The sequence below is a fragment of the Leptonychotes weddellii genome, chromosome 15 (genome assembly GCF_054177405.1).
Source record: "Leptonychotes weddellii isolate Sample4059 chromosome 15, ASM5417740v2, whole genome shotgun sequence".
NCBI lineage: Eukaryota > Metazoa > Chordata > Mammalia > Carnivora > Phocidae > Leptonychotes > Leptonychotes weddellii.
Genome location: NC_138383.1, coordinates 18,205,877 through 18,227,966, shown reverse-complemented (window position 1 = coordinate 18,227,966; position 22,090 = coordinate 18,205,877). Strand labels below are relative to the sequence as shown.

General features: G+C 56.6%; 2 protein-coding genes across 3 annotated transcripts in view; both read right to left on the bottom strand.

Moving 5' to 3' along the window:
• ZNF385C (zinc finger protein 385C) overlaps positions 1 to 22,090 on the bottom strand; it is a 27,545-nt gene that overhangs the window by 1,875 nt on the left and 3,580 nt on the right. The window contains exons 3-8 of the mRNA XM_081805003.1: positions 7,024 to 7,172; positions 5,099 to 5,209; positions 3,093 to 3,258; positions 1,134 to 1,421; positions 428 to 621; positions 26 to 136 (exon numbers count right to left, since the gene is read on the bottom strand). Coding sequence (XP_081661129.1) covers positions 26 to 136; positions 428 to 621; positions 1,134 to 1,421; positions 3,093 to 3,258; positions 5,099 to 5,209; positions 7,024 to 7,172 — 1,019 coding nt within the window. The remainder of the gene's footprint in view (positions 1 to 25; positions 137 to 427; positions 622 to 1,133; positions 1,422 to 3,092; positions 3,259 to 5,098; positions 5,210 to 7,023; positions 7,173 to 22,090) is intronic.
• C15H17orf113 (chromosome 15 C17orf113 homolog) lies at positions 7,557 to 16,260 on the bottom strand. Of its 2 annotated transcripts, XM_031033779.2 has the most exons (3): positions 16,219 to 16,260; positions 11,193 to 11,927; positions 7,557 to 10,131 (listed from the first exon to the last, which is right to left on the bottom strand). In XM_031033779.2, exons 2-3 carry the CDS (start codon positions 11,733 to 11,735, stop codon positions 8,647 to 8,649), a joined length of 2,028 nt encoding a protein of 675 aa, XP_030889639.2. In that variant the 5' UTR covers positions 11,736 to 11,927; positions 16,219 to 16,260; the 3' UTR covers positions 7,557 to 8,646. The 2 variants fall into 2 exon arrangements, with proteins under 2 accessions (XP_030889639.2, XP_030889640.2); XM_031033780.2 differs by lacking the exon at positions 16,219 to 16,260 and having other exon boundaries at positions 11,193 to 16,145.

Below are 22,090 nucleotides of genomic sequence, written 5' to 3'. Positions count from 1 at the left end.
AGCCCTGTTGCCTGGAGACAGATACCTTGAGGACACTCACAGCCAGCGCTGCATGCTTCTGCAGCTTGCTGTGCTGGCTGGAGGGCTTGGGGGGCTTCCCAGCCAGGCGGTCTTTGTGTCTCCTGCTGCTCAGGTGCTAACGGACAAACAGACAGACTGGCAATGGGATGAGGAAGCCCAAGGACCCCCCCACAACCCTAACATCCTCAACTAGCTAACCCTTCCTCCACCCGTGAGTTGCATGTTGGACACACATTTGTGGGGTGTCACCCTGGGAAGCGGAGGTGAGACTTGGCCTTTGCCCTCCAGGAGCCCTCTGTCCTTCCAGCTTTGCTCCTCTTCCTTTACTGGCTCCCTCCGGGCACCCGACACCAGTTCCACCCCCTCAGCCCTGCTCCAGCCCCAGTCCCAGCCTCACTTCTCCCACCTGCTTGAGCTGGGTCTCTGAATTGACTTGGAGCTGACACAGAGCACAGTGAAAAGGAGGGCTGGGCCCCTGTCGGCCCCCCTGGCCCCCTGCCACTCTCTTGGCCTTGTGTCCAGCTCCCCGGGGAACTGGGCGGCCCCGGCCCCTTCGGGGAGCACCTCGCTGACCTTCCACCATCCACCGGTGCTTGGCTCCTGAGGGAGGAGGGAAGACAACCCATCAGCACCGAAGAGGAGCTGCAAGGGCCATGGATACCCCCCCACACACACCGAACTAGGTCAGTCTGGCTGCCCCATCAAGCCTCCAGCCACCTGAGAGTTCTCTTCCCCACCTCCGCGAGGTCCTCCCAGCTTCAATCATTTTCCGCCAGCCGCCCCCCACACCCAGGCCTTCTTGGGGTGGAACTGCACGGCTTCCCTTTGCTCTCATCTCCTGCCTTCCTTCTGGGTCTGACCTATGGACAGATGGAGGAAGTGTTTCCGGCCTTCTCCCAGTGACCCTTCAGTCCTTGCTGCCCCAGACTTCTCTTCCCAATTCTTCCACCTCAAAAACCAGCTGGAGGAGCCAGAATACCCACCCAATCACAGCTGAACACAAGGCCTGTGTCACCAGGCCCTTGAGACAAATGCCCAGAAAGTCCAGCCTGCGTGCAGCTGGGGAGGGCCGGCTGCCTGCCCTCTCCTCTCCTAGACTCCAGCGCACTGACCTGTGTTGTGAGCCTGAAGCTGGGAGGCAGAGTTCACTGTCACCTTGCACGTGGGGCAATAGAGGCGCCCCTTCTCGCTCCTGCCCTCCACACTCACACCAGTTCCCACAGCAGCAGCTGCTGGCTCAGGCCCTGGCGCCTCTCTCCCAGGCTCTGGGGAGCAGGGTGGGCAGGAGGAAGAAGAAGAGGAGGCAGCATCCAAGAGGTCTGAGTGGGCCGGCTCCCTGGGCGTGGGGTCCGGAGTCAGCGGTGGCTGGTGTTGGGGTCCAGGAAGAAGGGCCTCAGGAACTGCTGGGGAGATGGAAGGCATCGGGTAAGAATCATCTCGAGACCATGATTTTAAGTAGTGATACACTGGGGGTGGCATGGCCGAGTGGAAGCATCCCTGACGTAGGGATGACCAGCAGTGAAATCCAGACTCCACGCTCCCACCAACTCACTGGGCAGACTTGGGCCTCTTTGGGCCTCAGCTTCCCCATCTGAAAATATAAAGTTGGACAGAGGGGTCTCAGAAAGCCCTCACAGCCCTGATACTTCAGAATTATTAGCTAACTGTAAAATAAGTGGAAGTCACCAAAAAGATGCACTGGAATATTCATAGAGCAGTATTCATAATAGCATAAAACTGGAAACTCTCCAGGGTGCCTGGGTGGCTCAGTTGGCTGAGCATCTGCCTTCAGCTCAGGTCATGATCTCAGGGTCCTGGAATCGAGCCCCGCTTCTAGTTCTGCACTTAGTGGGGAATCTGCTTCTCCCTGTCCCTCTGCCCCTCCCCCTTGCTCATGCTCGCTCTCTCGCTCTCTCTTAAATAAATAAAATCTTTTTAAAAAAGATAAAACTGGAAACTATCCAAACGTCCATAACAGGAGAGCAGATTTTAAAAAAGAGTTGTATGGTCACGCAAGAGGGCTCTACACAGCTTCATGCAACAACACTGAAGAGGCCAGGTACAAAACCTCCCTACTACAGGATTCACCAAAACCAGGAGCAACTGATCGATGGCAAGAAAAGTCAAGATCACTTGGGGGAGGGGCGTAGGTAGTTAAATAGTGTTGCCCCCAAATTCACGTCTGCCTGAAACCTCAGAATGTGATCTTATTTGGAACCAGGGTCTTTGCAGATGTAAGTAGTTAAGATGAGATCATAGTGGACCAGGGTGGACCCTAATCCAATGACTGGTGTCATAAGAAGACCATGTGGAAATAAAATAGGATAAAAACAGAGAGGGAGACAAACCACAAGAGACTCTTAACTCTAGAAAACAAACAGGGTTGCTGGAGGGGAGGTGGGGGGGATGGGGTAAATGGATGATGGGCATTAAGGAGGGCACCTGATGCAATGAGCACTGGGTGTTGTATGCAACTGATTCTACCCCGAAACTAATAATACACTATACGTTAACTAATTTGAATTTAAATAAAACAAAACAAAACAAGACCATGTGAAGACACAGAGACATGGGGAGAATGTGATGTGAAGACAGAGGCAGAGATTGGAGGGATGCATCTATAAGCCAAGGAACGCCAAAGATGGTCAGCAACCACCAGAAGCTAGATGAGAGGCGTGAGACAGATTCTCCATCTGAGCCCCATCCCATCGACACCTTGATTTCAAATTTCTCACCTCCAGAACGGTGAGAAAATAAATGTCTGTTGTTTTCAGCCACCCACTGTGGGGTCATTCACTGTGGTAGCCCTGGGAAGCTAATACAACGAGGCAGTGACTGGGGGAGGGGGCAGCAAGGAGGGCTTCTGAGCGCCAGTGCCATGTTTCTTGATCTTGGTATGTTCAGACTGGGAAAGTTCGTTGAGCTCAACACTTGTGATGTGTGCCTTTTTCTGTATGTATGGGCTACCCCAACATAGACAAAAATAATAAGCAGAAATCTCCCAACCCCTCACCAGAAACCAGATTTGGATTGGGGAGTGGGGAGGGGAGGGAGAAGAGTTCAGGACTGACCTTTGTTCTGCGGCTCTCCTGGGGATCCACTGGCTGAAGTCGGGGTTGGGGACACCAGCACCCCATCCTGGGCCAGGGTTTGTGGCCTCTGCTTGCTCTTGGCAGCTTCGACAGCCTTGAGTTTTCTGGCGTGTTTGTGGCCTTTGTAATGTGCTTCGGCTTGGTTCTGGGGAGGGGAGGGCTTGGGGTCACCATTTATTTGCTGAGTCTGCATGCCCCCTCCATGAGCTGGTGCTGGGCAGGGGGCAGATCAGAGGGGGCAGGGCTTCAGCCAGACAAGAGGGGAATCCTTGTTTTGTTTTGTTTTTTAAAGATTTTATTTATTTGACAGAGAGAGACACAGCGAGAGAGGGAACACAAGCAGGGGGGGTGGGAGAGGGAGAAGCAGGCTTCCCGCTGAGCAGGGAGCCTGATGCGATGCGGGGCTCGATCCCAGGACCCTGGGATCATGACCCGAGCCAAAGGTAGACACTTAAGGACTGAGCCACCCAGGTGCCCCAGAGGGGAATCCTTATCATCACAGCATGTGTGTGGCCCTGAGGTTTACAGAATTCCTTCTCATACATACATGAGCCCCCAGGCAAGCAGCTTCTGGCTTCAAATTCTGTCTCAGCCACTTATTAGCTGTGCATCTCTGGGCAAGTCGCCTCACCTCTCTGAGCCTCAGTTTGCTGACTCGTAAACTTTGTGACAATACTGACCTCACAGGGTTGTGAGAATTAAAAAGAACATGAAGGGCGCCTGGGTGGCTCAGTCGGTTAAGCAGCCGACTCTTGATTTTGGCTCAGGTCATGATCTCAGGGTCGTGAGATGGAGCCCCGCGTGGGGCTCTGCGCTCAGCCAGGGGTCTGCTTGAGATTCTTTCTCCCTCTGCCCCTCCCTCCACTCTCTCTCAAATAAATAAAATCTTTAAAAATAAATAAATAAAAGTAAATAGAACACGAATGACAAGGGCCTAGTACATACAGCAGGTGCTCAACAAATGTTAGTTACCAAGTTCATAAATGCACAAATGGAAAAAATAGAGCATTCCTCATACTTGGGGTATGTGCACCCCAGAACATTCATCCCTTTGTTCATTTTTTTCAGCAAATCGTTTTTGAGCATTTGCTCTTTGCCAGGCTCTGTGCCAGGGGCCCGGCATGGAGAAGACATGGTCCCTCCCTCAGAGTGACGTCTTTCTGTCCATCTCTTGCAAGACTCATATGACCTGAAAACCTGAAAAGAACCCCTGATTCTAGCCTGTTAGTGTCCTCCCTCCTTCAACCAGAGGTCCCTGCTTATTGCTCCCAAGTATAGGAAAGACAGGCCCCTGTGGCCCCTCCCTAGACCCTTTCACCAGAGCAGATCTCCCCAAGCCCCAGAATTTTCCAGACAGAAGGTAAATATTCCCTCGGAGTCCAGAATGAGGCTTCTCCACTATCTAGGGGTAGGCTGTGGTAGAAAGTATGTGGGCCTTGGGGTCAGCCAGGCCTGGGTTCAAATCCCAGCTCTGCTACTCACCAGCTGTGTGGCCTCAGGCAAATCACTTAACTTCTCTGAGGCTGTTTCCTCATGTGAAAAGTGGGGATGATAACAGCACCTCTATCCATCTCACAAAGTATCATGAGAACTAATTAAGATGATGGGCATGAATATATTCAACACATTAACTCTCTGGTGCTTTAAGAACTCAGCTCTAGACCAGGAACTGATTGGGGCCCCCGGGACCCAGAGCAGGGAAGGGCAGTATTTTCTCTTGCAGAAGGATCCAGAACACAGGAGAGAAGCAGAAGGGAGGGAAATGGAGGCCCCAGGGCCACTAGAGATGAGGCAGAGGAATTTGGAGAGAAGAGACGGCAGGATGGGTAAAGGACCAGGAGCGCCTCTTCTGCACCCAAGGATGGAAAATACGGACCCCAGTCCCTTTGCCAGCCCTATTCCTCCAGGAAAGACCCCAGCAGCCAGTGTCCAACCCTCTCCCTGCCCAGCCCCCTCCCCAGCCTGTTTCCACTACTCCCTCTCACCGCTGAGTTGAACCTCAGGTGACAGATGTTACAGGAAATGAAGAGCTTCTTCTTCAGAGGGGAGGGGACCCCAAACGTGTGGCTGATGACAGCTTTCTGGATCGGGTCCATCTGTGAAGGGGGTGGGAGGGCACAATAACGCTGGGGTCGGCTCTGGAAGGGGAGGCAGTACAAAATGCCAGAAACTACAGACTATTAAGGACGGCAAGCATCGGGACATAGGAAGAACTTCCCCATCCCTGTGGATAGGAGACACACAGAAACAATCTCTTCCCTGGCTGACCTTCTCTGTTCGCCCGGGCTTCAGCTTGGAGGCAGGGGGGATGGCCAGGGTGAACTCCGTGATCGGGAGAAAAACAACCATGTCCCGGTGATCACCTTGGCCTCTCTTGCTGCCCCACTGGTCTCTGGTTTGGGTTTTTTTTCCTTATTCACAAAAATCACAACTATTGGGACAGAGTTGGGGGCAGGGAGAAACAGGGACGGGACAAAGAGTCTCTCTGTTGGAAATCCTCTCCCATAGCCCAGCCTTGTGCTGGGCCTGTGGGCTGGGGTAGAAGGCTTATCTTTTCAGCTCTGCCACTGTCACAGGGCCTGAGCGGGGAGTGAGGGCATGGCCAGGGCAGGTGGGGGGCCAGGAAGGGGCAGGTTGCAGCACGTGCAGGCCAGACGGTCCCTGAGTTGTAGGATTATTTCTTTGGTATATTAATTTATGTGGGGTTTTTTTTTCCCCTCTTCCTTAACTTTTTTTTTTTCCCTTCTATCAAACCAAGCCTTTATGTTCCCTTTCCTCAGGGGCTGCTTGTTGGACCAAAAGCAGTTGTCTGGGCTTGCTTATCAAGAGGAACTTTCCAGACCTCCCTGAGAGAAGAGAACAGAGGCTTTGAGAGAAAAGCATGGTTTCAGAAACTCCCTAGGGAACGGAACGAGGGTCTAACCCTCACCTAACAGCACCTGGGGCTGGGGGCAGGCAGGGGACAGGAGCACGGCCTGCCAGGGCCCCCAGAGATGCGGGCAACAGAAGCTGTACCCACTCCCAAGGGACTGTGTACATGGTGCGTCCGCAAGTGAAGAGAGGACCAAACAACAGGGGACCCTCCCCAAATGGCTCAGGCTCCCGTGGACCTCTGTGCGACGCTGGAGGTTAGAAAGGAAGGGACTCCTAAGGATGACTGAGACTGAATTTCCCACCATCTTGTCAGGATGGGCTGGGGCTCCTTGATGATTACATTTGATGTTTCAGAATTAAAGAAAGGGGGGGTACTTCTTATAGTGAAGTAAAATTCACGCTCCCTGCACTTGTCATTCACACACACGCACATGTGGAAATACAGAGACACAGAGCACAGAAGCCTACAGGCAGGTACGAATCACAGAGCCATGCAGAAAAATGCAGACCCACGGGAGTACAAATGGCACACTTCACAGACACGCTCACAATCACCCAACCCCCCCACACACACACTCAGAGGTCAGACACACACCAAACACGTACAGAGTCAACACAAAGACAAAAAATCTCTCAGAGACATAGGCACATAAGTTAATTACATACAGTTACCAAGGCGCAAGAGTTGTTTACAAATACACACACATCCACAAGTATCACACAAAGACCCACAGAAACATAAACTAAAACAGAAGGGCACACCCCAGACATACAGATGTCCCTCTACAAACACTCAAGTGTAACCTCCAGGCCACAGGCCCAGCAGTCATTACCGGGGGAGGGGGTGACACCATCCTCATTCCTTGGCCTCGGGGAAAGCTGGACCCAGGGGTCCCTGTTTTGGGAGTGCCCAGTCACTCTTGGGGATGTTGCTCCTACTTATACCCACCTTCCAAGAGCCAGCCCCTCTGTGCCCACCTTCCCTGCCCACCCCGAAGCTCGGCCGCATGCCCCCACCCACCAGCCCAGCCCGTACCGTGCTGAAGTTGGGGGTGAGACTGAGCGGGGTGGCGCCATTGAAGTGGAAGGCGAGCAAGTGCTTGAAGTCCAGCGGGGGCTGCAGAGGCCTGGCAGGCAGGGGCAGGGAGGCCAGCAGGGGGCTGGGGGCACTGGAGGCTGGGCCTGCTGCAGGAGGAAGAAGGGCAGGGTCTGAAATGGGGAGCCACAGGGCTCACAGTGACCTCCACGGCCAGAAAAAGAGGCTGGTGGGCTTCTTGGGTGTGGAGCCAGGGCAGAAACTCTCTCCCTCTTCACAAAGCAGCACTGGCTAAGCCCGGGGCACTCACAGCCCATTTCTGTGCCTCTCCTCTCCACAATGGGGGGAGCAGAAGCAGGGAGAGCACAGTTCTCAGTTCCCAGCCGCGAAGGATGCCCCTCCCATCCCCTCCAGAGGCAGCCCGAGGGCCCCAATGAACCCCAGCTGGGAATCAGGCCAAGGGAGAGGCAGAGGCGTACACACACACACACACACACACACACACACACACACACCACACCATGGAGACTGTGTGATGTACTGGGTTTCCATTTATTGCAAGTTAAACCCAAACCCAGGAGGCCTGGGGAAAGGCCAGCCCCCTCCCCTCTCACTAACTGCCCCCCTCCCGATCCCCACATCATTCGCTGCAGGGGCTGACAGAGAAGACGGGAAACCCGTTGGAATCTGAAGGGATGTTGTCCCCTAGCTCTGGTGAGGCCCCAACTCCTTCCAGAAGGCAAAAAGCCCTCCAACCCCTGGGTCAGGCCTGAGGCTGGTCCTCAGAGTTGGCCGGTCCAGCCCTGTGGTTTTAGGTCTTTGGTCTTAAAGGTCTGAGGCAAGGGCAGGGAAAGGCTAGGAACTTTGGGGAGCAACCAGACTCTGAGGAAGAAAAGAATTAGAAATAAATCCAGTCCATCGGGACTTTTCTGAACCCTGTCATTGCAAAACCGTAAGAAGTCCTTTCAGATTTTTTGTGTGTTAACAATATGCAAGATAGGTTTATTTTACATTTATAGATGTATATGTCTATATACACAGCCATATGCAGAAGAGCCTCACGCAGTGGGTAGGGGAGGTAGGGCACCACCACCTCCCTTGAACTGGTAGCTTGTGCACAGAGAGGGTGCTGTGCTGTGTGTCAAAAACAAGGAAGTCATCTGCTCCAGTTCTATCTGAAGAGAGGAGATGCTGCCAGCAGGGGAGCTAACAGCCAAGAACCCACTCTCCCTTCCCTCAATCCCTCAATTCCTGAGACCCAGTCTTCCTCTCTCCCTCCAACCAAGACTCTTCAGTTTTTCTAGGGCCCAAATCTGGGCTTGGTCCAGACGGAAAAAGGTGAGCTACTCCTCACCAAACTCTGGCAAGGGCAGGAGCGATATTGAGGGTGCCCCCAAACCTAGCATCTCTGCCGGCTCGCCCAGGCCTCCCGTGACGCAGCCCTTCCTCCACAGCCCACCGGGCACGGTCAGTACTCAGCACCGAGCGGAGGAAGCCCGGGGCAGGTGGGTGGGAGGCCACGGTGAGGCGGTCAGCTTGGGTGTAGCACGGTCAGATCCGCCTCGGCCCCTAGACTAGCGCCCAGGGCCCCAGGCTGACCGGGCGGAGGGAAGGCGGCCGCCCTCACGGGAGCTGCGACCCCAGGAGCCCCTCCGCCCACCCACTCTCCAAGAACTCCACGGCCAGCGCAAAGTCAAACTCGTGCAGCGGAGGCCCATCCACGGCGATCTTCACCGCCGGGCCGCCCCGGCCCTCCCCGGCCCCGCTCTGCCCCCACCACCGCAGCTCCCGGCTGCGGCCCACCTTGTCCAGGAGGCCGGCGCCCGCGGGCAGCGCCAAGGCCAGGGCGGCAAGGGCGGCGAAGTCCGGGAAGAGCTCGTGCAGCTCAGAGCGCGCGCACGCCAGCTTGGCGCACAGGGCCCGCGGGCCCAGCCGCCCCAGGCTGCGCACCACGCGCTTGAAGAGCGCGAAGTCGCCCAGCGCCCGCTGGCGCACCACGGCGGGGGCGAAGGTGCGCAGCAGCACCCGCAGCGCTCCCTCGCCGTGCGCGCCCAGCTCCTCGGGTGCCTGCGGGTAGCCGCGCGGGTCGAAGATCGCCGCGAAGGCGGCCACGGCGTCCAGCGAGGGCCTGGGATAGGAGTCCCACAGCCCCCTCCGCATGGAGTCCAGGAAGGCCCCCCGCAGCCGTTCCAAGCCCCGCACGGCAGCCTCCGAGTAGCCGACCAGCTCCACGCCGCGGTAGGTGCAGCGCCCACCGCCCAAGTCGGGGCCGGAGGAAGCCAAGTCCTGCAGGAAGCCCTGGAGGCGCGCCCCACCCGAGATGCGCTGCGCTTGGAGGGAGGCCGCGGCCGCCATCACCAGGGGCTGCAGCAAGGCCAAGTCCGGCTCTTCTGGCTGCAGGACAAGGGCGAGCTTCTGCACGGTGGGCAGAGTGTCCAGCAGCAGGTAGGTGAAGGCCACGAAGGTGAACTGGCGCAGGGCGAGGGCCAGTGCCCTAGCTGTAGGGGAGGCTGGGGCAGAGGCCTCCAGTGTGGGCACCAGGCAAGGCCAAGCCTCAGCCACTGCTTCCACGATAGGCAGCAAGGACGCCCAGGGCACTGGCCGGGGTCCCACCAAGTCAACAGCAGCAAGGTCCAGTGCCGCCCGGAGCTCGGGGACCGTGTGGGAACTGGGGCCACCATGGAGGCGGAATAGGGCATCCAGCACACTTTCATATTCACTTAGGTAGGCCGGGGGCTCAGGATCTGTCCGGCCCGGGAGGCAGTGTAGCTCGGTGAGCAGTGGGCAGGCGGCGCGGAGTTGTGGGCCCACGTGCCCAAGGCGGTCACTGGGGAGGCTCGAGCTGAGCCAGGCCAGCTTGGCTGCAGACACACCGAAGGCCTGCAGGATGTCCAGGAGTTGGCCAGCAGTGGCCTCACCCTCCTGTAGCTCCACACTGCCCAGGAACGTGGTAGCCGGCTGGCCATCACAGGGGGACACCGAAGTGGCAAACAAGGCCAGACTGTGGGACTCAGGCCAGTCCCTGGTCTCATCCAACACCAGCCCCACATACGGGGATGCCTTCAGGCGCTGGCAGGCCTCTGTGTGCAAGACACTGGCAATGGCCACCTGGGACAGCCAGGGAGAGAAAGGGAGGGACAGAGTTAGGCTTGTCCTGAGCAGGGGAGGTAGCAGTACAGAAGACAGAAAGGGCACAGGCCTCGGGCGCAGACAGACTAATCCTGGCTTGGCTGCTTACTGGCTGGGTGAGCTTGGGCAAGTCATTTCACCTTTCTGAGCCTCAGTTTCCTCAGCTCTGAAATCAGGCTACTACTTGCCTCTCAGCTCCTTAAAAGGTTGTTGTCAATTAAAAATGTAACTTTCTGTGGCTGTGCTGGTAAGTGTAAAAATGCTTGAGGAACCATAAAGATTCTGCAGTATTTTGTGTGTGTCTCTACGGCATGGCCCCGGTTCCTATTCCTGGGGGTCTCCCTCCACTCTGCGCTCAGGAATTAACTCACAGACATGTTCCCTCCCAGTTACATAGAGCCCCAACTGTGTGCTCTGTTTGTCTGCGTGTCAGCTCTCTATAGGATGAGATCTAACTCCCCCACCCTCACGCAAGTCCCTAGGACTCACACACCTGGTACCTAGGACAGAACTGCAACTTGCATGCCCCGAGGGGCCACATGGGTGGTACTGGGCTTGATGTGGGCCAGGGATAGACCAAAAGGAATGGAGAAGCCGTGGGTCTTCTTCATGCCCTGAGGGCACAGGGACCTAGCTTTTCAGAAGTCACAAACCCACATTTTCATATGTAATCTCTCTTTCTTTTTTTTAACTTGGAAACTAAGTGAGGTTTTCCAAAAACACTGTGAAAATCAACAAGATACATCTGTGGGCCAGTCAAGCCCAGGCTACCCAGCTTGCAACCTCTGGCCTCTGCTGGGAGGGAAAGCCCCTCTGCCCCACCCCTGGGGACAGGGCCTGGTCTGGCCTCTTCGTGGCCGTGCCCCCAGCAGCTGGCCCAGGGCCTGGCACATAGCATGGCTCTGAAAGATTCTGCTGGGTGAAGGTATGAATGAAGCTCTCTGGCTCCTGCCCGGGGGCCTGGCATGTTGGCGCTGTGCCCAGAGGGCTCGATGTCCTCCCTCCTCAAGCCCTCCCCCACACCTCTGGCCACCACCCACCTGCATGTCCCTCACCCTCCTGGGGCTGTAGCAGTCGCCGTGCTCTGTGCCCAGCAGGGCCTGGCACAGGTTGAACCTCTGCAGCTCGAGCAGGGCGGAGCAGCGGTCGTCGGGCACGTCCTCCTTGGCCATACAGTACACCGTGGTCAGCACGGCCACTTTGGCCGGGTCCACCTCCATCTTGACGCCCCTGGAGGTGGGGGGCGTCTCCAGGTCTGGGTAGGCCCCTCCTCCCTCGGCGTGGCCCTCGAAAGTGGGCTGGCCCCGGTTGACGGCCAGCGCCTGGCGGTGGGCCCCCGAGGTCACGTGGCGCAGCAGGGCGTGGCGCTGGAAGTTGTCGGTGCCCACGGTGAAGGCGTTCTCTGCTTTGCCATGCTTGTTCCGCACCAGGGCCTGGCGGCACTCGAGGCAAAACATCAACTTCCGCTCATAGTCGAAGTCCAGCCAGGGAAACTCCTCTTTCCAGTGCTCGTTGAAGTAACGCTTGCACTTCTTGTTGGAGTTGGAGGCCTCTCCGGCGGGTTTCTTCCCTGGGGGCACCATTCCTGCTCGAGGGGCAGGGCACCCCCAACCCCCACCCAAGTGCTCTGGCCCCCCAGCCTCCCCCTACACACCGCGGCACCTCCCTTGACAATGGAAGTTGGTGGGGAAGGCAGGAGGGGAGCACGCTGGGCTAATGGGGACCATCCATCTAACTTAGCTGGGAAAGTTTATTCCTGCTCCTCCGGTGGGAGACTGGAGATGAAAGAGACAAGGGAGAGGTGTTAGGGGGTCCACCGTGGGTTCATGCTGCCCACAGAGCACTCCCCAACTGACCGGGGCACAGCACCTAACGGGGAAGGGCTACTGGAATGGGTGGGGTCATGCCAAGGGCCACAGAATGTCATCCAAAGTGGGGGGAGGCCTGGGGGCCCCAGCCCACTCTGAGGGTCTCCCTCCATCCGGGACAAGGCCCTGATGAGCTTTGACTGTTGAAAGCATGGCAGAACTCGGCTCTGGAAAGACTGGCACCAATCTGTGCAACTGAGTCCAGGTGACAGCGGTTCCCAGGGCTCATGAATAATCTGTGACTGAGCCAGGATTGGACCTTGACTCCTCATTCAAGGATGGCCAGTCTCTTCAGTCCACAATCATTTATTTCATGAGAATGAAGTTAGCACAAAGCTGAGATCCCAGAGCCACGGGGCCAAAGAATGGCATTCATTTTCACCGGGCCTCCCTTCCCTAAACCTATACATGGCACACTCAAACGCACATACGCACCCTGATAGTGTGGTGCTGGGTAGGGAAGCCCAGAAGTGGGGGCGGGCCCCAGACTTAAGGGGCTAGCTGGCCAACTGTACCTTGCTCACTCTTCCACCATCCCAGGCATGAGGCCAGGTGAACAGTTCAGGACCAGAGGCCACGTCCTGCCAACGGCCAAAACCAGACACCTCTACCTCCTTACTATCCCTCAACCCTGTCCCCTAGATGCCCACTCGTAACGACAGCAGTAACTACCCTTTGTCAAGTGGGAACTGCATCAGGCCTTGTGCTAAGGACTTTGCAGTGACTCCATGAGAAGACCAAGATTACTCTTGCAAGTACTCTCTGAGGGTGGTAACCTCCTCATTTTGGAGAGGAGGAAACCAAGGCTGGGGGACCTTAAGTGACTTGCTCAAGGTTCCACAAGCAGAAAGTGGCCAAGGCAGAGTTAGAACCTACGTCCAGGGGCGCCTGGGTGGCTCAGTCAGTTAAGCGTCTGACTTTGGCTCAGCTCATGATCTCAGGGTCCTGGAATCGAACCCCGCATCCAGCTCCCTGCTCAGTGAGGAGCCTGCTTCTCCCTCTCCCTCTGCTCCCCACCCCTCACTCATGCTCAGTCTCTCTCAAATAAATAAATAAAATCTAAAAAAAAAAAAAAAAAAAGAAATCTACATCCACTTGACCCCAAAGGCCAAGCTGAGACTCTGGCCTGCACTGTCTCACCTGGATTATACATCTGCCTCCACCTTTGCAGTCACACCCCCAAATTCGTCCCTCCCTCAGCATCCAGAGAACCAGCTCACACAAAGGCCACTCCCTTGCTTCCACCTCTTCGCAGGTGTCCTAAGTGGTTGCCTGAATCTACACACCTCACCATGAGCCAGCAAGGTCCTCCTCAGCCTCCCGCTGCTCCTGGCTGCTCGCCAGCTCCAGAGGCTCACCATTCCCCCCACACACCCAGCTGTTACTCTGCTTCTGCCTTCATCCTCTGTGCCTGGGATTTCCTATCCCTCCTCCCTGGCTAATTCCCATTCATTCCTGGAGAGCAGCTCTGCATCCTCTCTGCCACCCGGATCCCCCCAACTGGGGCTGGTGCCTGTCCTTTAGTCTCTCATAATTCTCTGGGTGTGGGTCTTGATAATACAATACGGTAAACTCAGGGTTTCTCTATGTATCTCTGCACTTGGTTCCTAGAAGGCCAAGATCACGTTTGTTCATTTTGGGATCCCTAAGCCCCTGTAGAGGGCTCGGTATGAAGATGCCTTTGAGCAAAAGTTTGTTAAGAGAATGGAAGGACTGATTTGGGCCGTATGAAAGAACTGCCTGTTTCTAAGGCTACTGGTTAGATGACTGGGCTCTGAGAAAGCAGTGATTGTCTTGTCCTCCTGATATGCCCAGCACCCTTCATGGAACCTAGCACTTAGTGGATAAGTAAAGGGCAGATGAACAGAATGCCAGGGGCAGCCTGTTCAGTGCAAGGGAAGGTGCTCCCTATTGCCCGATGCAGTGAAACTCTCAGTGGCATTTGGGACTGCTCACCCCACCCTCCCTGAAACATGCATTTCTCTTGGCTTCCAAGACCCTATGTCTCCCAGCTTTCCTTTCCCCCATCAGCACCCCTCCGCCTCTGATGTCATCTCTTCCTCCTCTTCCTAACCTAAAACTGTCCAGAAAGTTCAGAACCATGTCTGCTGGTCACCCTGAAATAAACCACTCCAGCCGGAGCCACTCCTCTGGGTGCCACACCTCTCCATCCAACCACTTTCCTGGCTTGTCTAGATGGAGCTGTCGATCTGTCCCTACAGATATGCTCCTCTCCCAGTCATCCCCATCTCAGGAAACGCCTGCTCTCCTACCCAGGTGCTCTGGCCAGAAAGCTGCCCCTCCAGCCCCTGCTCTCTTCCATATCCTGGAGCTGGTCTATCCACAGGTGCTGTTGGTTCACCCTCCACAATCTGCCTGTAACCTGTCTCATCTCTCCATGCCGCTGCTACCAGCCTTGTCCAGGGCACCTGCATCTCTTGCCTGGACTACGGCAGTCATTTCCTGATGGCACTCTGGGCTTCCACTCTTACCCTTCTCTGAGCCGTCTGGACCAATAACAGCTGGAGGGGGCTTTTGAAAACATACTGCTTAAAACCCCTCTGTGATTTCTTGTTGTCTGAGGCCAGTGGCAGGATCCCTTTCGAGGTCTGGTACTGCTGACGTCTCTGGTGGCCACTTGTGCCTCTCTCCCCTTCCTGCTACATCAGCCTTTCCTCAGTTCCTCCAGAGTGCCAGGTTCCTGTCCCCAGGGCCTTTGCACATGCTGTGCCCTCTTCCAGAATGTCTCCACCTCCTCTCAACACTTTGCCTATTTCACTTCCCCTTTGGTCCCCTCTTCCAAGGAGACTTCTTTTTCCCTTCCCAGGAGGTCCTTTTCTTTTCTGTCACTATTTCCTGTTTGTTCCCTCGCTGTACTCCTCACGGTTTACAAATTTGCTTATTTTCTCTGCATTTCTATTGCTTGGCACGCTCTCTCTCTCCTTCTCCTTCTTCTTCCTCTCTCTCAAGAATGCAAGCTTCCTGAGGACAGGAAAGGTAACTAACCTATTCACATCTGAACAGAAGGGAATGCTGCCTGGCACCCAGCAGGTGCTCCACAAAATTTGGGGAGTGAATGAATAAGGAACCACCAGCTTTCAAGCAGAGAGAACAATGAGTGCTGTCTTGGGCACCTGTTGGGTGGCTAAAACAGCTGCCTTTGACCTCCTTTCCTCCCAAGATCCCATGATTCTGTGACCCCGTCTAGCTCACCACCCAAAGGATCTTAGAATGTGGAGGAGGTGCAATTCCAAGGTGGTACCCTTTGGAAGTTTGTCAGCTCCTTTCCATATACCTAGAACTGGCTATCCTGCCCCATTCTGCAGAGGGATAAAATTACTATGTGACCTAGGATGTTTTTGATCAAAGAACAGACGAGTAGGTAGGGAGGATGCATGGGAAGATGGATTCTGAAACTGCACCGTCAAATATGGTAGCTAGTAACCACATGTGGCTGTTTATAATTAATCAGAATTAGAAAAACATTGTAGAATTCCTCAGTCCCGCTAGCCACATTTCAAGTTCTTGATAGCCACTGGCTACTGTATGAAATGGCCCAGACAGAGACCATTGACTTCACCCCAGAAAGTTCTATCGGACAGCGCTACTCTAAAACAACCCAGCCAAAGTTACCTCAACCTGAGGGAACCAGGCTGGACGGGGTGGGCTGTAAATAAAATGTGACTATGTGACCAAGGCTGACCAGGGCGGTGCACCTGTCAGGCCCAGGTCCCCCACACCTCTCTGCACCCTGGCCACCTAGACGTCAGCCGCCACAACTTGGGGGGCTCCTGGGGTGACTGTGTGTTGGTCTCTGGTCCCCACTCCACCCTGGCAGGTCAGCCTCAAACACAGAGCTTATGTGGCCCCAGGATGGCAGTCCCCAGCCTCCTCCCCAGGCCCCTTTGGGCCCTTTCCCTTCGGGAGCCCCTAGGGGGATCTATGCTCCAGGTAGGAGGCCGGGCGAGGTGGGAGCTCCCTGCTCGCCCCAGACCAGGACATGGAGGGCTGGGGAACTTCCTCTGGGGGGCGCGTGGTGGGGGAGCCCTCGAAGGTCCCGGAGGCCCCCGCCTCCCCCCGCGCTGCTGCCCCGCCCGCAGGGCTCCCACCGGTTGGCCGCCCCCCCACCACCCGGCCGGAAGCTCCGGGAGGGGGCGCCCCGCCCGGCCCGGACACCGCGCCCGCCGCACACACTCACGGAGACTCGGGAGCCACCATCTTGCGCGGTGGACGCTCTGGCCGCGGTCTCCTTGGGCCCAACTGAGCGACAGCAGCCACTAGCGGTAACCGGGGCGAAGAGGCGCCAGCAGCCGGCGAGGGCCGGGGCGGCGGGCAGGGCGGCGGGCAGGGCGGCGGCGCCCTGGGGCTCACCTGGCGCGGCTGTCCCCCCTGCGCGCGCGCTCAGCAGGCAGCGGGGGCCCCGGAGGTGAGACCGCCGGAAGGGTGTCCCGCCAGCGGGAGGAACAGGGTCATTCATTCATCACGGGCACCCACCAGTTCTAGAGCAGCTCCCAGGTGAGAGCCAAACAGGTAGAGTGCTAGGGAGGCACCGGCAAAATGCTTTGGGATCACAGGGGAGCAGGGAGGAAGCCGACGGTCTGCGGGGAGAGTCTATTGGGTTTCACTGCAGGATAAGTAAAGTTTTAGCAGGGGAAGGGCATCCCAGGCAGTGGGCCTGGCTCAGCAACCATGGGGAATTGAAAGTGCAGTGCAGGTTCACAAAGGTCAAGGCGGAGTGGAAGTATGGAGGGGAGGGGGCGGGGCCTGCTGCTGGAAGGCTCTGCAGTGAGTACTGGGGAGTTTGACCTTCTGGCCTAGTGGGGAACCTCAGGAGAGGGGTTCCCTGTGTGGGTTCCCAGGTGAGGGGAGGAGAAGGTGGAGGAATGTGGAACTGTGGCGGCCATCCCTCCCAGACCTGGAGTCCAGAGGCCTGCAGTGGGGCTCCAGTGACATTGAACTCTGAGGCCTTGGGCTAGACACTTACCTATGAGCCTCAGCTTCCTCCATCTGTGAAGTGGGAATTACAGCTGGGTGAGGAGGAAAGGGCAAGGCAGGGATGGGTCTGAGGAACAAAGGAGCTAGGTGTGGAGGCCGTTTGAAGAGGGGGTGCTGCGGCACTTGGTGATTTAGTCTCCCCTTCCCATCAACACAATCATCCAGAAATGCCTTCCAGCCGCAGCCCCCGCCCCAATTGGGTACACTTTTCTCCCACACAAGGCCTAGGGCACACGTTGATCTGAGGTCGGGACCTCTCCGGTGGCTTCTGGGAACTCCCCCAGCACCCTTCACACCGCACTGCTCTGTGCCGCCCACCGTCTGCCGCTGACATTCACCGTGAACCCTGGCCCCCCCAGCTGCTGGGATGATGCATGAATCATGGCACATGCACACACACATGACCGCCTGGCTTGTGGGTACACTCAAATGAAGGGAGACACCACAGACCCAAAACCTGCCCCAGGAGGGTACCACACAGCCCGGCACCCATGAAAGGGTCAGGTATATGGCGGGGGGGGGGGGGATCTTCTGTGATGGCATTTTGCAGCAGAACACCCTGGCTAAGTCCCTCCCATCTCAACCCTGGCCAGGGGTCCACAGCTGGGACCCACAACTCATTGGACGGCTGCCTTAAGAGGGCAGGTTGTTGCTCTGGTCAAACACAAACTAGACAGAGTGGCAGAAAAGAGGCCACCCTCCGGGGTCCAACTGAGGCTGGGGCAGGGGCACAAAGCGGGTGTCTTATGAATTAACATCACTCTGGCTGCCACCCAAGGGAGAGGACCTGGGCAAACCTCATCCAGCTGTTTTGCCGTCACTTGGAAAGATACACAGAAGAGCACAGGGACACACACCCTGCAATCCACAGGCGCCCACAGATGGCAGGTCACAAACCCCAAGGCACACACTCACACACATCTCCTCGTGATGAGACCATCTAGGCACACTGATGTGTGCATATACAGAGGTGGTACCCATGCAGAAATGGACAGACGCCCATGCCGGCTGGGGGCAAAGGCCGGCCCAGAGGCCACGCACAAGCATGCACGTACACAATGCACGTACACACAGACAGGCAAGATCAACAAAGACACATTCAGATCGTATACACCCAGAGGGACAGACAGACACATGAGGACCCCCAGGCCCCTAGTAAGGCATATACAGATGATTTGAAACCACAGCACACACCATCACAAAAAGAGGCATAGACACAAAGATGTATATACAGATACAGTTACCCAGAGATCAGTGTGTGCACACACGCTCTCTTACAAAATTAAATGCATCAGATATACACACAAGCTCATGTAGCCAGACCCAGAGTCTCTGTCTCTTGCCCCACCGCACGTCATAGCGGCAGATGGGAGGGCCCTCCCTGAGGTGCACGTGTACACACACACACACACACACACATACACATCTCAAATAGTAAAGCTGCCCTTCCTATCACAGAAGAAACCAAACTCTGAAGAAAATGGGAATCTCGGAGGGAGAGAGAGCCAAAGGCAGGGACTGGGGGGTTGATCCAAGATCTGTGTGCTCACTCCCCGGTCGGCTTAGGATTCCCACCATGGCCAGAATGCTCCCACATTCTCCAGAGCCCTCCTCCCCGAGCTGGAGGAAGACCCCCAAGACCAGCCACAAGAAGAACTCTGAGACAGCCCTCCAGCCACCAGCCCTTGCCCTTGTGGAAGGGGTTCCCAAAAATACCTCTTAAAAGCTAATGGCTGTCTCCCTCAAAGAGTGCCAGGTAACCCCTGTGTGGAGAGGTGAGCCAGGAGACCATGGATAAAGGTGGGGGGCATTAGTATGGACCCCAGTGCAGTGGCTGCAGGAGCCACCCAGATTTCTGCCTGTCTCCCTCTGTTCACTTCTCTCTCTGCTGAAGTAATGACTCCCTCTTAAACAGTCCCCCGGCCCCACGCCCCCACCCTCCTTTGGAGGCTCCTGGCAGCCCCTCAGAGGCAGTTGAAGGTATGATTTGATACAAGGAATCTCTGGCACAAGCTCCTCAAACGTGCATCTGCCCCAAAGTGTAGCCCACCTCCCTCCTGCCGGGTGCACCTCCAGTTTCCTGACCAGTCCCGCCCTCCACCCCCACCCCTACCTCTGTTCCCAGCCACAGTGGGGGCTCCCCTGCCCAGCCCTGGACCTGGGAAAAGGTACCAAGAGTCAAATGGCTACCAGAATCTCTCCACAGACAACTTTTGGGGGCCAACAATGGCAAGAAAAGGATAGGGCGGGGAGAGGAGACACCCACCCTGGTCTGAGCTCCCTCCCCACGCTCTGGCCTCCCCAGCACTCACCCAAGAGCATTCTCCGCCTTTGGAGGCACCGCTGAGCGCGTCTGAGGAGCAAATGAAACCAGCCAGGGAGTGACAGAGGGAAGGGGTGGGGATGTGAGGGACAGGAGGGGAGGGCAGAGGGAGGGACTCCTGCTCCTGCCGGAAAGCACCGGTTGTAGGGCCCTTTCTCCCCTTGTCTGGAAGCAGCTGCCTGTTCCCTAGTTTCTCCCATCCCAACCAGGGTGGAAAGCACAGAGCACTTCCTGCCCCAAGGGTGGAGAATGGGGCAACTGTGGGGACTAGGGACAGGGGGCAGCCTCCATCCCCCTCCTCCCGAGAGTTCCTGTCTAGTGCCTCTTGTACTTAAGTGCAGAGTTGACCCTGCCTATAGAGACCTCCAGAAAGGAGGTGCTGCCAACCACTTCTTAGCCTGCCAGAAAGTTCTTGCTGAACTTTGAAGCCCTGCCTCAGGGCTTGCTGCTGCAGGAGCCCCCGTTCTCCTGTCCAGCCTTGCTTATCCTCTGGCCCACCATCCCTTTACATTTACCTCCCTTTGCTGAAGGAGAAACTGAGGCCCAGAGAGGTGTGACCACTTCATCCCAGAGCACTGGCCATGGTGGTGGGGGAAGGGAGCCCCAGGGGCTTGCCCTTCTTAGTCCAGTACCTGGACCTGGACCTACTACCCAGGCAGTGCCAGGTGGGGTGGGGGGGTGTTCATTTGATCTGCTAGAACTTCTGACACTTCTCCCCTGCTCCAGACCCTTCCCTACCCCCCAGGCTCACCTCTCCTCCATTTGCTCCTTCCTCCCCCTCCTCTTCCCCACTAAGAGCCAGCTCTCTACTCACCTGAGCACCTGGTGGCTGGGAGGGGTGGAATGGGGGAGAGGAGGCAGCCAACCCACAGCTGGATCCAGTCTGGCATTCCAAGCCCAGGCCCAGCGCTAGCCGCCCACCCCCCTCAGCATCCTGTCTCCACCAGACAATAACCTGTAATCTCTGGGGCAGCCAGTACAGCCGGCAAAGGGTCTGCGGAGGGGTTGGCAGCAGCAGCTTCTGAAAACAGGTTTGTTAGGAAGAGGCTCTAGGGGGAAGGAGTTGCTCGTTTGGGGAGAGGAAGGAAACTCAAGCCCAGGGCTAATTAACCCACCCAGACACAGACGGAATCTTTGTCTTCTTGAGGGCAGGGATCTGAGCTAAGCCCCCTAATTCTCCACCCAGACAACCTTGCATTTCCTGGTGGTCTCTGGTAGGGGGAAGGGTCTGATGGTCAGGTTCACACCTGGGGGAGGGGGACGTGATGGCCATCCAGGGAGAGCGAGGGGCACTTCCATCACCTGCCACTTAAGGAGAACAGCAGCAGGAGGAGCTGGTTAGACTGCAAGAAGAACTTACCAGTGGCCTTGGGGGAGCCCAGTGTCTCCAAAACATGCACCCAAAGGCCTCGGGATGGATTGGGGGGCACTGAGGAGGAATCAGCAGCCCAGGGAGATATGGAAGCAATAGGGGGGACAGGCTGGAGGGTTTCCAGGGCTTCCTGATGGGACTGAAATTAATCCATCTGCGGGGAGTGGGGGGTGAGGAGCTCATCAAGCCGGTGACTCAGGCGTGACCTGAGCTCAAGGTCTTTGATCTCGGGCTCAGAATGCAGCAAGAGGCTTGTGCAGTCAAAGATTCAGAGAGGAGATGGAGGGTCTGATTAGAACAGGAGCTAGGGGAGGTCTGAGGGTGCAGGGCGGGTGACAGCCTCCACCCGCCACTCTGATCCCTGGCCACCCCGAAAGGCACATCTTTGCCCTGAAATCCATTATCGTCTGAGTTCATCTGTTTTCCTGTCCCCCTTAGTGTCTACTCTGCACTCCCCACCCAAGGCCCCCCTGGCCCGTTCAGAACTTAAGTCATTTCCAAAATCCCCTTCTCTCTGCTCCGGTGTCATGTTGCACCGCTGATGGTGGGTGGGGGGCAGGGGGTGGGCCGGTGAATTGTATGGCTGGGTCAGTCCTGCCAAGAGAAGGGAGAAGGGAGGGAGAGGGATTGGCTTTGGGAGGTTCCCCTTCCCTCCCCAGCCAGGTGAGGCCAAGTGGGGGATGGCTGGCATCTCCCCATCTTTCAGTGGAGGATACCAAGGCACAAGGCAGAGGAGAGGCCGTGGGTTCTGAGCACTGTGAAGTCATCTGGGAGCCAGTCAGCCTTCTCTGGCCATTCCTCCTCCCCATTCCTAAAACATCCAGGTCCAATGTCTCTTCATATACACTGCTCTCCTGAGCAGCAACGGGGCTAGTGTAGGCGAGTCAGACACGCTGGGATCCGAACCCAGCTTTGTGGCTTTGGGTGTGTTGCTTAAACTCTCTGAGCTCCAACATCCCACTGTAAAGTGAGAACTGAGTGCCGCCATCTACTCCTGGCCTGTGGCCGGGTGAGGAGGGAATGCCTTGCTGCATGTGGACGTGCTCCCCAAACAGTGCAGGTCCTAAGTAGATGCATCCGTGTTCCCCGGGCCCTGTGCTGGCCCACCATCCACAGTAGAGGCTGGGGCTGAGAGGGTTGAGTCAGCAAACCTTTCTGTAGATGTTCAAGAACCACCTAAATTGTTTGGGGTGTGCATGTGCGTGCGTGTGCGCATGTGTGGTGGTCAGTAGGGTTACTGAGTTCAGCCTTATTGGGGTGGAGGTGCCTGGTGCCCACACACCCCACCCTGTGGGAGGAAGCGAAAAGGGGGTGAGGAAAGATGGCTCAAGACACATTCCTGCAGAATGAAAGGGCCTGCTGTGTAGGGTACAGATAGGG